The sequence below is a fragment of the Vipera ursinii genome (assembly GCF_947247035.1).
Source record: "Vipera ursinii genome assembly, chromosome: 3".
NCBI lineage: Eukaryota > Metazoa > Chordata > Lepidosauria > Squamata > Viperidae > Vipera > Vipera ursinii.
Genome location: NC_139516.1, coordinates 26848902 through 26862863, shown reverse-complemented (window position 1 = coordinate 26862863; position 13962 = coordinate 26848902). Strand labels below are relative to the sequence as shown.

The following is a 13962-nucleotide window of genomic DNA, read 5'->3' as shown; positions in this document are numbered from 1 at the left end:
TTTTGCATACATTACAAATCTGTTGTGTATGGGAAAGGGTGGAGCTTCTCAGAAATGTGGCTATCTGTGTGTGACATCAGGTGGGGCTCCAGGGGTAGGGGCAATGATCTTGCAATTGTCATCTGAGAGATTCTGGTGGGTTCCAGGGATGCTACTCCAAAGATAACCAAATGTGAGACACTGTTCATGAAGTCAGACTATAGGGATGAAATGGAACTCTTTCTAGTGAATCAGCTTCCTGCCACATGGCAGTATCCGTATGTGAACTGTGCATTGCTAGTTTGGCAGTTGCCAGCCCTTTGACGTGGCCAGGTCAGACACCACATCTTTTCCAGAAATGTTACTATGTTATTATATGTTATTATATGGCATAGTAACAGACCCTTGAAAGCATGTCAGAGTTTCTCTCTGGCCCATTTTATACCAAACAGAATCAAGGCAGTTTTATTTTGAGTTTCTTTCTCACCCTTTCCACTTTCCCAGAAATTAGATATAATTTTTCCTCTTTTAATGGCTCATCCATTCTTTCATCAAGGTGATCTCTATTTTTTGAGTTCCCCAAGTGTATGGTAATGGGGGGAGAGGGGGAGAGCATTATCTTGACATATATAGGATTAGATTGAGACAGCTTTGGAGTTCATGACCACCATGGCAACTATATACCTGACCCAGATTTTTGAGGGTCATTTGTTAGATCTTGCTATTCTCTTCAGTACAAAGAAAGGACATACAGTATTCAGTTGGTCCAACCTAGATATTTAATGGACTCTGTTGAGTTTCATTGGAAATTGGGATTGTTCCTGAGGTTCTAGTGCATGGTTTGGTTGAGGCCTTTATTGCTATCTGGAATGAGGGGGTGATGACAGCCTTAGACCAAATCTTGCCTATGCAAACTCTCTATGCACATGAATTCTGGACCACCCTCTAGTTTTCAGAGGAAACTAGATGATGAAATGACAAAATTGAGACCTAGAATGCCACTGAAAAAAAATGAATAAAGAATCAGACCAACCATGATCTCCTTGATCTCCCAATGACCTTGAGGGTGTCATGGTTCCGACAGAGATGAATAAAGCAGAACTTCAAGGCTTGCAAATTCCTCAGAAGAACATCTTTATTCATTACAAAGTATCAGCATGGTCAAGAGTCTGGATACACAAGTAACAATTCCCCAATACAAAGTTAAATGTCCCACCCATGCAATGCCCATTCCCTAGTCTCAGGAGCACCCAATGACCTTGGTTCCCATGGGACAAAAGATTATTTTGACTAATAAAGCACCTTGACAACCCCCTCCCTCTGATCTATGTGGCATCCTAGAATGAGAAGGAAAATGCTGCAGCCATGCTCATTTGTAGAGTTGACGGGGGCTTTGATAGCACTGTGGCTCATGGGATTAGGGAACATTGTTTTATGGTGATTCTCCTTCCTTTGAGGCTGCTTCCAGTCAATATTTGTATGTGAGGAGAAGTCCACTGAGGGATACTGCAAGGCTCCACTCTTTCCCCTAGTCCTTTTCAACATTGATATGAAATTGCCAGATTAGATGAGATGAGATGAAATATCATGAGTATGCTGATAGTACTTAGTTGTAAAACTTTGTCCCATGAAATTGTCAAAAGCTCTTTGCCAACTGTAGCTCAATTCTGGCAATATGATGCTATTTGTGGGTTCTGAATCTTCCCTCAACCCCAACCCAAAGATACATGGAGATTTATATAAATAACCAGACATAGAGCCAGGTTATTTCAGTATCATCTGTCTCCAATTGTTTCTGCTTATTCACCAGATCAGACATGCTGGGCATATCCCAGATCCCATCTTTGAAATAGTGTCACATAAAGAAGACCACAGAGGTAAACTTTCTCTATCCCAGTGGCTGCCTCTGGAATATCATTCTACCATGAGATTCAGATGGCCCCAGTCCCTCTGGTGTTCTGAAAAGCTCTAAAAAGGTGTCTATTTTCCTGAGCATTGGGCCAGGATAAATCCAGCTGTATGACTGTAGGTTGTAAGGGGCTTTTGAGGACCTTGAAAACATCATATTAATATAATTGTTGTAGTTATTTTTATTTGAATTTTCAAATTTGGTTGTTATGGTTTAATTATGATTAATTATTTATGGACTTCAAAGCCAGAAAGACCACTATATAAATATATATATGAATGAATGAATGAATGAATGAATGAATGATGGATGGATGGATGGATGGATGGATGGATGGATGGATGGATGAGCCATCATATATTTACTCACTATAGCCCATTTCTGAAATGTTCACAGAAGATTGCTATAGAAATAAAATAAAAAGTAGTGGGGGAAACTTTACATGTGCTACCGTGAACTTGGAAGAGAAGGGCGTGTTTTGGCTATAGTTTCATTGAAGCAGTTGAGCTTTTGTATCAAAATAGGCAATGGGCTGGATTCGTTTTTATTTGTTTATTTGCGGAACACAAAGCAACATACGTTTGTTCTAATCAAAGCAGGATTCTGTCAGAAGTCTTTGGGATCAAAGAGCTTATTTAAGCACAGAATCAAAAGGCTTCAGTGTCAGAGCATGGAACCCAAAGAGACTTGTAAAAGTAGCAGCAGCACAAAGGAAGCCTAATCCTAGGCTTTGTTTGCTGATATAGACAAACAGCTTTCAGGTGCATTTTACATTTTAATTTCCTCTGTTCTCATGGGGTAGAAAAATGAGCATAAATATCCGTAAGAGTGGTTGGTTGGTCCTCTTCAAAGGCTTTCAATGTCAAGGCGGATCAAGCTTAATCTGTACTGAATATTTGCATGTTGAGGTTCAAGTAATTCAGAATATTTGGTACCTTTCTGGCAATTTATCTGGGGGTAGGTATCACCTCTTGCAGGAGAATAGTGGGTTTATCAGTTTAGATACTCTTCACAAAGTAGCTGGTAAAATAAATGGAAAGATATTTTAAGGAAATGCATGTATGAGGCCACTGCTATGTATGAGGTCATGTTTATATCCTCCTTAATATCCAATCACAATAGAAAACCTGAACTAACAGGAATACATATTTTAATTCAGATAGGTGCTTAATTTTAAGCTGTTTGCTGAAGTATATTTTTTGCTGTAAATAGTTTTTTGAACTCTCTACCTTATTTGTGGGCAGAGAAGTTTGGTGGTCAGTCCTCCAGTTTTCTCCAGGAAATTGGAAATTATCAGTTTCTCAAGGATCCCTTCTCTGGCAGGAATCATCCCTATTGAAAAAGCCAGAGGAAGAGTTCCTTCCTTTGATTGGCCTGATACACAAAAAGATTTACAAATGATTGTAGAGTGAATGGTGGCTAGCTTATGATTAACCTAAATGCAAGAGTTCCACAAACTATACAGAACTGTCCTTTTCTTTGAAAAATTCTCTTATGCCAATTTTGTTATATTGACTGAAAAACCGTAGAAAGATAGTAACATGTTTTTGCTCAACACAACCTTTGATTAGTTTCATTATTATGTTTTAAGCTGAATTGCTTTTATGTGATTAATATTCTTAAATGCTATTAGTAGTGAAATGGCAGTAACTCTGTTAAACATCAAAATCCAGGGAAGGTCACTGGTGGTTTATTCTGTTTCTACATAAAGATTCATGAGGACAGAGAATGTGCTAGAAGGATACACTGAAGTAGAAAGGAAAAAGTAGAAGAATTTATAAAGTTATTTGATGAGATGAACTGCTCAGACAAAATAAATAACTTGGGTGGATAGAAGGGCTTTCTGTACTTGTAATATGTAGCATGGATTGGTTCATACCTTGCACTAAGATAGTTGTTCAACAAGTATAATATGTTAAGCCTAAGCCATTAATTGTAAAGTACAGTAACTAGATTTGTACAGTAATAAGCCAGAAACAACAAATCACATTCTAGCTTAGTGTTATCTCACTAAGCCAGAATGTTCTTGTTATCAAGCATTATATTATTTTATTATTTGGATTATTAGAGCCTATAGCTCTAATAATTATTATAGCTCTAATAATTATTATTAGAGCCTATAGCTTTCTTTCCCACCCATGTGTTCCTCTAATATGTGGATTTTAATTCCCAGAATTCCCCAGCTTAATATAACCAGTGCTGAGAATTATGAACGGTCTGTGTATTGAACACATGGGAAAGACTTGATCTGTATAATAACATATGCCATGTTTGCTTGGCGGACCAAAAATGTAGATAACATAAATCATGAAGGAGTGGCTGCTAGTTTAGGGCGCACATGCCTCTCAGCACCTTCTACTCTAATAAAGAAAGAAATGTTCTCCAAGAATGTAAACATTTACAATACTCAATACTGATTACTTATTTTAAAAAATGCTCATTCATCTTAGAATTTAGTGAGACTCTTGGGAAGTGTGTTTGCTTATTAGCTTGGTGGCAATTTTTTTAGTAATCAGTAAAAAAAAATCACGGGTTTGCAAATAGATATGGCTGTGTTTTGTTTTTTAAAAATCTCATATACATATACAGTAGTACATGATAAATTACCTATGAGACAAATGAGACCGGTTCTGCAAAACATGCAAGAGAAACATAAATTCCCATGGATTATCCATTTACGCATGAACTGTATTTCCTATAAAACCCAACACATTTATCTATTTGCCAGTATTTGTAGCTTGTCAAAAATCAAAATAACAATATGGTGGTTATAGAACACTAAAATTATAAAGAACTGCAACAATAACAAATTAGCACTCCCCCTCAGTGGCCATAAGTAACATTTAGCTAGGGTTTATTTATTTATTTATTTGATTTGTATACCGCCCTTCTCCCTAAGGACTCAGGGCGGTGAACAGTGAACATAAATAACAGAATGCACAAATAATTATCTTAAAACAATAATTAAAACAGAACCCGTCAGACCAGACCGTATTGCTTAAACAGATATGTTTTTAGGTCGCGTCGGAAGGAGCGAAGGTCGGGAGCCATCCGGAGCTCAACCAGTAAACGGTTCCATAGGTCAGGCGCACTCACAGAGAACGCCCTCCCTCTGGGAGCCACAGGACTCAGTATAATAAAACTGACCTCAATGACCAGTCATTTTCTAAATATCCTTCAGTATGTAAATTCATTTAGTATATAATTAGAAAATTAAAAATGTAACCTTACTGCATGCTATATAAAAGTAGAAATCATCTAGTTTTCAATGGTTATTTTACTGGAATTTCAAGAACTATATATCTAAAGTGTGTCCCATAATGGTGGAAAGTTTCCATGGATAAAATGACAGCTGTAAACTTGCCCGGGGGAGGAGAGGTGAGTATCATCTTTTTTGCTCCACCTACTCTGTGGGGGCTGTGGGAATGGTGAGGATGCTAGTAGGCTGTACCTGGCCTGTAGGCTGCATTTTTTGCTTCTTACTATACATCCTTCAAAGTGCCTGAGGATTTTCTGTCCAACTTTGCAGATATCTCTCATGTCTTGCTTTTTTTTCTTGTAGTGGGGCAGACCTACTGGCAGTGAATGCAGATGGCAACATGCCATATGACCTCTGTGAAGATGAACCAACTCTGGATGTTATTGAAACCTGCATGGCATACCAAGGTAAGGCAGGATATGAGAACCTGGAGCATCAAATGAGATTGTCAATTTTTTGCCCCATAGTATAATTTTTCTGTTTGCAGGCTAAGACAGATTGTACCAACCTCTTCCCTTCCAGGTGCATTGGTGTGAAACGCTCATTTATTCTTGCTGTTTACATGCAGCTAGAATTCTGGGAGCATTCAAACTTTTATTGGTTTCTCAGAATATAAAATACAAAAAGAAATTTTAAAAGGTAATAGAAAAGTGGGGGGGGGGAGGAAAAAAAGTCTACAGTGGGAAAAGGAAAGGCACAAACTTCCGACTCTTTTTAGCATAGTGGAAAGTAACATTACAACTGCAACTTTTTACTTTTACACAGCAGTATGTACAAGCCATTTCTATAACCTATCTAATTAGCAAAATCAAAATCAAAGTTTCTTTTCTTTTTTCATTAAAATCAAAAATCCAGAAGCAATTTCAAAATAGAAACAAGGTTAGATATGTTCTCTTCTTTGGATAAAAGAATCAGTTTGACCACCTCTGCCTCTTTTTGCTGTGAGAAATAGCATATGCTTCTGTTAACTCCTTAATCTTTATCATAATTCATATTAAGAAAATCCTCTTTTTCTAGTTTTGATATTTTACTAACATTAAAAAATATTCAAGTATTATATATAAATGGGAAAAAAGAACTCCTTCATTTTAATAATTCTGGGAGTTATAGTCAAATATAGGTACATTGCCATCAGATTAGGACACATTGTTCTGCCATCTATACACTTAGTTGCATAGAAGCAGTATTTCTATCCATTTACTCATTTTATCAACAATCAGTGATATTCTCTGCTTGGAATCAATTGTTATGCATAAAATAACATTTTGTTTATTATTATTATATTTGGAAAACATTAAATGAGAATGAAAAAGTAACATTCATAAGAATCCTGATTTTTATGACTTTTTATGATTTTTCTTACTGAAAAGATAGCAACAGGGTTGTTCAGACATCACATGTCAATATAATGGTGTAAAAAGCTAACCAAAATTTAAAAAGCAAATAGTGGGTGCATCATCAATATATGTTTTTTACAATTTTTCCCATAAGAAAATGTAAGAAAACTTTGATTTTTTTAAATATTTCTTTTTAAATTGATGCATTAAAAATTAAGAAAAGTCTTCATATATTGCAATGCGATGTTTACTCTCCCAAGTGATTTCTAAAATTTATGTAATAGGAAGACTATTTAGAGTATCAAATCATTACAGTTCATTTACACAAAGGACAACAGAGCTCTGAAGTCAAGGTCAAGAATGCAATTCTTCCTGCAGTTGGTACTGAGATATTTCATAAGGAAAAGACAGACTTGGTATATTTTTTAAAAAATACACATTGTATTATGTTATTTTATATCTGTAATTTTATTTCCATTTAGAAAAAGAAATTCAAAAAACCAGTATGGAAAAATAATTTAAAAGAGTAAAATACACGTGTCCAGCAAGTTAATTAAAAAAGAGGAACAAACTAAAATAACCCTAAAAAATAACTTACTAAATTAGTTTAAAAACAGCATAAAATAATAAAAACATAGCTGAGGTTAAAAAAACATACAATACAAATTGGCACAGACAGAAAGAAGCATGTCTTTTCTTGTATAAGGCTAAGAGGGTCAGGGCCAATCTGATTTCTGTGGGAAAGAGGTTCCAAAGAGTGGGTTCCAGGACAAAAAAGGCTGTGTTCCTAGGCCTGAATAAAAATTGTTTAGTCTTGTAAAATAAAATAAAATCTAGGCCAAGGAGATACTTATTGCATCACTGTTTCTGAAGAGTCAAAACAATACCTTACTTTACTATCCAGGGTAATAGTAGTTTTCATGGAATCTGATCATTTTTGAGGATTACAGTATGGGTTATATTAGATGTTGGGAATAGCCAATAAAATTATACTGAGACCCTGGGATTGGAATGGTTAATGCAGCAGCATTTTTGTATTTTAAATAAATGTGAAAGGCACTTTTAAAAATTATTGCATATTTTTCCATTTTTTTCCTATTCATTTGCTTTAATGTTTCCAGAAATTGTATATTGCAAATTTCCTGTTATATTCGTTGTAGGAATCACACAAGAGAAAATCAATGAGATGCGAGCTGCTCCTGAACAGGCAATGGTTGATGATATTTCAGAGATGATTGCAAGAGGAGAGGATCTGAACATAATAGATGCTCAAGGTGTTTCACTGGTGAGCCATATCTGCATTGTTTTTACAGCTGGGATGCAGGCTGGCCATCTAGTTGGACCTATATACCTTCAAGACACCCTGTAGGGTTTTCTTAAAGTACATGGTCCTGAAATGGTCAGTGTTCAAAACAGGTTGGGTTTTTTCCCTCCAAGAAAAATGAAGAAATTCTACTTATTTATCTGCTTGCTTTGAGTCTCATTATTTTTGCTCTGATCTGTATTATTATTTTTTGCCCAAGGCTTAAATGCTGCTGCTCCTGTATTACATCTGGAAAAACATAGCTGCTTTTAACTTGAAAGCAGACATATGGAAACTTGTTAGATTCATAGATGGGGCTGGGGATATGATTTGGGGGTACTGCCTATTACATTGGCTTGTTTTCTGCCTCAGAATGGCAGGAATTGAAATTTAAGGTTGCAAATGAATGCAAAAAGCCCCCCAACAACCAGTGTTCAAATTACCACATGCAAACTCTAGTACATGTACACTGAAGACAGAATTAAACACAATGATTTTATACAGATGACATTTACACAGAAATTAAGATTCATTGGCTGAAAGTATGAAATTGCCCAAAGATTCATGCTGTAATTTTATGTCTGTTCAATAACAGCAACAGTAATAGAAACCTCTTAACATAGTAGACTGATCTCATGGCATAATCATTAATTGAGGCTACGTTTGGAACTAAAGGTTTGAATAAACTAGTCATATAGTTATATTTATCTATTCATCAGATTTGCATTCAACAATAGAGATTACCATGGAACTGCCTTTCTGGACGAGGTTAGACTCAATGACACTAAATTAGATGCTTCACCATGTAAAAGCTTCTGCTATTTTACTCTACTATATAGTATATGTCAGAGACTGAATTGGGATTATAAACTCAATATAATAAAAGTGCAAGAGAAATAAATCATGTTTTTTAATATTTTTATTAAGTTTAACTTGTTAATAGTGAATTCTGCATTAAGTGAGCTAGAAAATACATTCAAATAACAATGTGAAAGGTAATCCATAAAACAGAAACAATGAAATGACTTTATAAGAATGGTCCTATGTATTCAGAAGTTTTGATGATGACTTTGACAATGCATGATCTTTTAGTAACATGACAGCAATTCTAACAAAATACACATTGTACAATATTACTAGGATCTTAGTAGTACATAATAAACATTATCTCATGTCATGGAAAATAGGTTTTCCCCATATTATCCATTGAATCTAAATAAGGGATGGGATTCTAGACCAATAAAAGATCTTGTTTCATACATAAGCTGCAGAATTTCCTAGGCACAATTGTAGGGAGCTTCAAACAGAAATTCCTAGAGATTAGATTACTGGGTTTGGCAACTATAAATTATCTCCAAAATCAAAGGTGGCATCTTTAAATAAATACTGCTCTGGAATAATATGGAAGATAGCTATTGCCTTTAACTTCGGCTTACTTTTTGAATGGCTGCTATACGTCAAGAATGTTGAACTAGAGAGAAAGTTTTTTGTCTATTTCTCCAGGGAGTTTATTGTCATACTTTTTGCACTGCTGAAATCATGGTGCAGTTCTGTAATTAGGAGTGAGGCCATCTCACTAGGGATTTGGGGAGGAAAAATTAGACCAGTCTTTTCCTTCAGAGCCAGTTAACACACTTAAATTGCTTTTCCCTTTTCCAAAATTGTTATTACCTGTGGCATGATATAGTGGGAGGAAAGATCTAGAATGGCATCTGTTTTGAATCTTCTGATAAGAGCAGCTTCAAGGGAGCCTTTTAGGTGGAAGAAGAGGCAAAGTTAGCAGGCTTTTTCCACAGTACAAATGGGAACAAAGAAAATGTTCTCTTCTAGTTGAGCCCTAAGACATTTTATTTTATTTATTTATTTAAAAGATTTATATGGCTCCCTATCTGAGTGGCTCACAACAGCAAGACAGATGCCAGATTCCAACTTTAGAGTGCCAATGTAGATTTTTAATGCAGATATTACCTATTACCATTTGCTCAAGAAATCTTACCATTGATTAGTTAATGCTCAAATATTATATATTAGATCCTGCACATTTATATAGTTAGATCAATGTAAGAACAGAAATCATTCTAAACACTAGCTTCCCCTAGTCTGAAACTAGGCTGACTACTATAGCAAGCCACTGATAATTAAGTCACATAACGCTGGTCCTGTAGAATGAATACCAGGATAGCTGTAAGTCAAAATCAAAACAAGCATTACAAAGAATGTGCAAAGAATGAAAGAAAATGAAAAAAATGAGAGTATACTTAGATACATGTGCATATATTACAGAAAATTGCAGACATTTAAACCATTTTTCTTTCTTCCTGACTATAGTTACACATATCTGCAGCCAATGGCTATCTACATGCAGCAGAGCTGCTTCTAGACCAGGGAGCAAGACTGGATCTTAAGGACTGCGATGGCTGGGAACCCCTCCATGCTGCTGCTTTCTGGGGACATGTATGTGTTTCATTAATGGACCAGTTCAAATGTGACTAGAGCAATTCAAGAAAAATTGGATTATCAAGAAATATTTACCATACATCTAAATGGAATCTGTCCAGAACTGTGTGTCACTGAATACCAGCTTGGGGCTGTTCTTGTGAGGAGAACAGGCAAGCAGAAAGCAGGATAGTAATTTCCCCACATTACCTAGTTGTGAATTGTCCTTGAAACATCAGATTAGTTTATGTGCCTAGTTTAGCTCAGTCTTGCCCAGCCTAGTATATTCCAGAAGTATTAGATTATGACTCCCAGAATTCCAACTCACTTATTGGCCAAGCTGACTACAGCTTGTTGTTGTTAGTTGCAAAGTCGTGTCCGACCCATCGCGACCCTATGGACAATGTTCCTCCAGGCTTTCCTGTCCTCTACCATCTTCTGCAGTCCATTTAAGCTCACGCCTACTGCTTCAGTAACTCCATCCAGCCACCTCATTCTCTGTCGTCCCCTTCTTCTATTTCCCTCAATCTTTCCCAGCATTAGACTCTTCTCCAGTGAGTCCTTCCTCCTCATTAGGTGGCCAAAGTATTTGAGTTTTAGCTTCAGGATCTGGCCTTCTAAAGAGCAGTCAGGGTTGATCTCCTCTAGGACTGACCGGTTTGATTGCCTTGCAGTCCAAGGGACTCGCAGGAGTCTTCTCCAGCACCAGAGTTCAAAGGCCTCAATTCTTTTGCGCTCAGCCTTTCTTATGGTCCAACTTTCACTGCCATACATTGCAACTGGGAAGACCATAGCCTTGACTATACGCACTTTTGTTGACAGGGTGATGTCTCTGCTTTTTAGTGTGCTGTCTAGATTTGCCATGGCTTTCCTCCCGAGGAGCAAGCGTCTTTTAATTTCTTGGCTACAGTCCCTATCTGCAGCAATCTTGGAGCCCAGGAAAATAAAATCTGTCACTACCTCCATTTCTTCCCCATCTATTTGCCAGGAATTGAGAGGGCCGGATGCCATGATCTTGGCTTTCTTAATGTTTAGTTTCAACCCAACTTTTGCACTCTCCCTCTTCACTCGCAACAAGAGACTCTTCAGTTCCTCTTCACTTTCTGCCATTAGAGTGGTATCATCTGCATATCTTAGGTTGTTGATATTTCTTCCAGCAATCTTAATTCCAACTTTTGATTCATCTAGCCCTGCCTTTCTCATGATGTGCTCTGCATATAAGTTAAATAGGCAAGGCGACGGTATACAGCCTTGCCGGACTCCTTTCCCAATTTTGAACCAATCACTGGTTCCGTGTCCAGTTCTCACTGTTGCTTCTTGGCCCGCATATAGGTTTCTCAAGAGACAAATAAGATGTTCTGGTACTTCCATCTCCTTAAGAACTTGCCACAGTTTGTTATGATCCACACAATCAAAGGCTTTAGCATAGTCAATGAAGCAGAAGTAGATGTTTTTCTGGAACTCTCTAGCTTTCTCCATGATCCAGCTTATGTTGGCAATTTGATCTCTAGTTCTTCTGCCTCTTCGAAATCCTGCCTGTACTTCTGGTAGTTCTCGATCCACATACTGCTGGAGTCTAGCTTGTAGGATTTTAAGCATAACTTTACTAGCATGAGAAATGAGTGCAATGGTGCGATAGTTTGAACAGCTTATGAAAATTTAAATCCCAGTATTTCTGAAAGGCATAGCTTGGGAAAAATTGAACTGAAATATTTATTAGATTTGATTTATTAGTGGGTAACCTGTTTACATTGTGGGCTTCATTGCTGACTCCTGATATACTGCATATTAGATGATGCCCATGTGCAGAATTAATAGTATAGTATAGTAGATGCATTCTAGGAAGAAAAAGGTCCCATTCAAAAAGTAACTTCACCTATTCTCACACTTCATTTTAATTTTAAGGTAGTTATTGAAAAATATATCGCCTTAGAGAGGGTTTACCTTCATACTGGTTGCCTAGCTTATCTTCTTTTAGTGCTAGATTTAAGTAAAAGGTGGGTGATGTTGTGGGAAGGTATTACATTTTAACATCATTTTCTTTGTTCCAGATGCAAATGGCAGAGCTCTTAGTGTCCCATGGGGCAAACCTGAGTGCCCGAACAGCTATGGATGAGATGCCAATAGGTGAATTTCTGACACTTCTATTCTTAGCCAAAGTTTTGACAGCATAACAACATTCAAATATCTTGATTCTCTTTTAGGAATTGCTCTGTTAGTTTGCCTAGCCCTTGTATCCTTAAATTAGTTTGTAAAATGATGTTCATGAATAGCATGCAAAGCATGTAGGTGGTAAGGATGAGATACTGCAGAAGAATTCCTTCAGAATCCTTTGTCAAATTTGCTAAACATGAAATGTTGGTTTCATTTCTCAGGCATTGCTGTTATGTAAAGTATGGGAAAATGCTCCTGAAAATGCCTTTACGTGTGAGAAAATCTGTGTTTTGTATCAAGGATGAAGAAAGAAAATCTGAGTCTGGATTATGTCTTCATTAGAATAAAACTATTGCATTCTTCAGTAATCCTGAAATTGTCAGATGCCCCTAAAAGCTATTTATGTGTTTAATATTTCTTAACTTGAAAGCAGAGCCCACAGATTCACTTGCTGATAGATTAACTATGGATGCTTAAGGAATAGTTTTAGATGCACCTCTTGGGCAAATATATCTTTCAGAATATAGATGTCCCCTGGATTGTCTACTTCTCTAAATCTACAAATCCTGGTATTAATAATTATTAAAATGCAATCTGTATATTACACAAAATATCACAGAACCTCTTTAACTTTTGACTGCAATTACCCAGATTTATATAGCTCAGATATGGTAGCCTTAATCCACAGTGTTCTTCAAATAACAGATCTGCCATCAACTCTATAGTTCTTAAAGATATACAAGACACCTATTTTTCCCTATCCTGCACCATGTACTATATGTAGAATGTCTATTGGATGCAATATTTCATGTTTATGTCAGTTTTATCATCACTGAGCAATTCAGTTAAATGAATTTATTTGTGTTCCTTTAGACCTGTGTGAAGAAGAGGAGTTTAAAGTTCTGCTCTTAGAGCTAAAGCATAAACATGATGTCATCATGAAGTCTCAAATGAGGCATAAGTCCTCCTTGAACAGGAGAACATCAAGCACTGGAAGCAGAGGGTGAGTGATTAGGAAAAAACAAATTTGTTAAAAATCTGTTGTCTGCCAGTCAGTCAGTCTGGACTGTACAAAGTTTTTCCTAAACTACAGTTTCAATTTCTTGAGGTTGATTTTCACCATGACCATCTAATTCTGAGGTGAAGAAATGCTAACCAAAATATTTGTACTAAGATACTGTTCACTGCCCCCCAAACCACTACTTTTCTACATGTTTTATTTGAAGCAAATAGAGTCCATATTTCAGATAGATTTTTAAATTAATATTTCACTCTACTGACAAATATTTTCTCTATTAATTGGTGACCTGAGGAATTCTGGGAGTTGAAGTCCACAAGTCATAAAAGGGCCAAGTTTGAAGACCTTTGATGTAGATTGACCAGAATTCATCCAAGAAGTTTCATGACTAAATAGAGTTTTCAGCTTGGATCTCAGGGTACCCCAGGGCTTTTTTCTGGGCCCAGCGCTCTTCAACATCATCATCAACGATTTGGATGAGGGGATAGATGGGGAACTCATCCAATTTGCAGACGACACCAAGCTGGCAGGAATAGCCAATACTCCAGAAGATAGGCTTAAGATACA

General features: G+C 36.6%; 1 protein-coding gene across 8 annotated transcripts in view; it reads left to right on the top strand.

The window, feature by feature from the left end:
- PPP1R16B (protein phosphatase 1 regulatory subunit 16B) overlaps nt 1–13962 on the top strand; it is a 117269-nt gene that overhangs the window by 95144 nt on the left and 8163 nt on the right. For all 8 annotated transcript variants that reach the window (XM_083358032.1, XM_083358029.1, XM_083358033.1 and 5 more), the window contains 5 exons: nt 5451–5554; nt 7645–7769; nt 10116–10241; nt 12275–12350; nt 13251–13380. In XM_083358032.1, coding sequence (XP_083214158.1) covers nt 5451–5554; nt 7645–7769; nt 10116–10241; nt 12275–12350; nt 13251–13380 — 561 coding nt within the window. The remainder of the gene's footprint in view (nt 1–5450; nt 5555–7644; nt 7770–10115; nt 10242–12274; nt 12351–13250; nt 13381–13962) is intronic.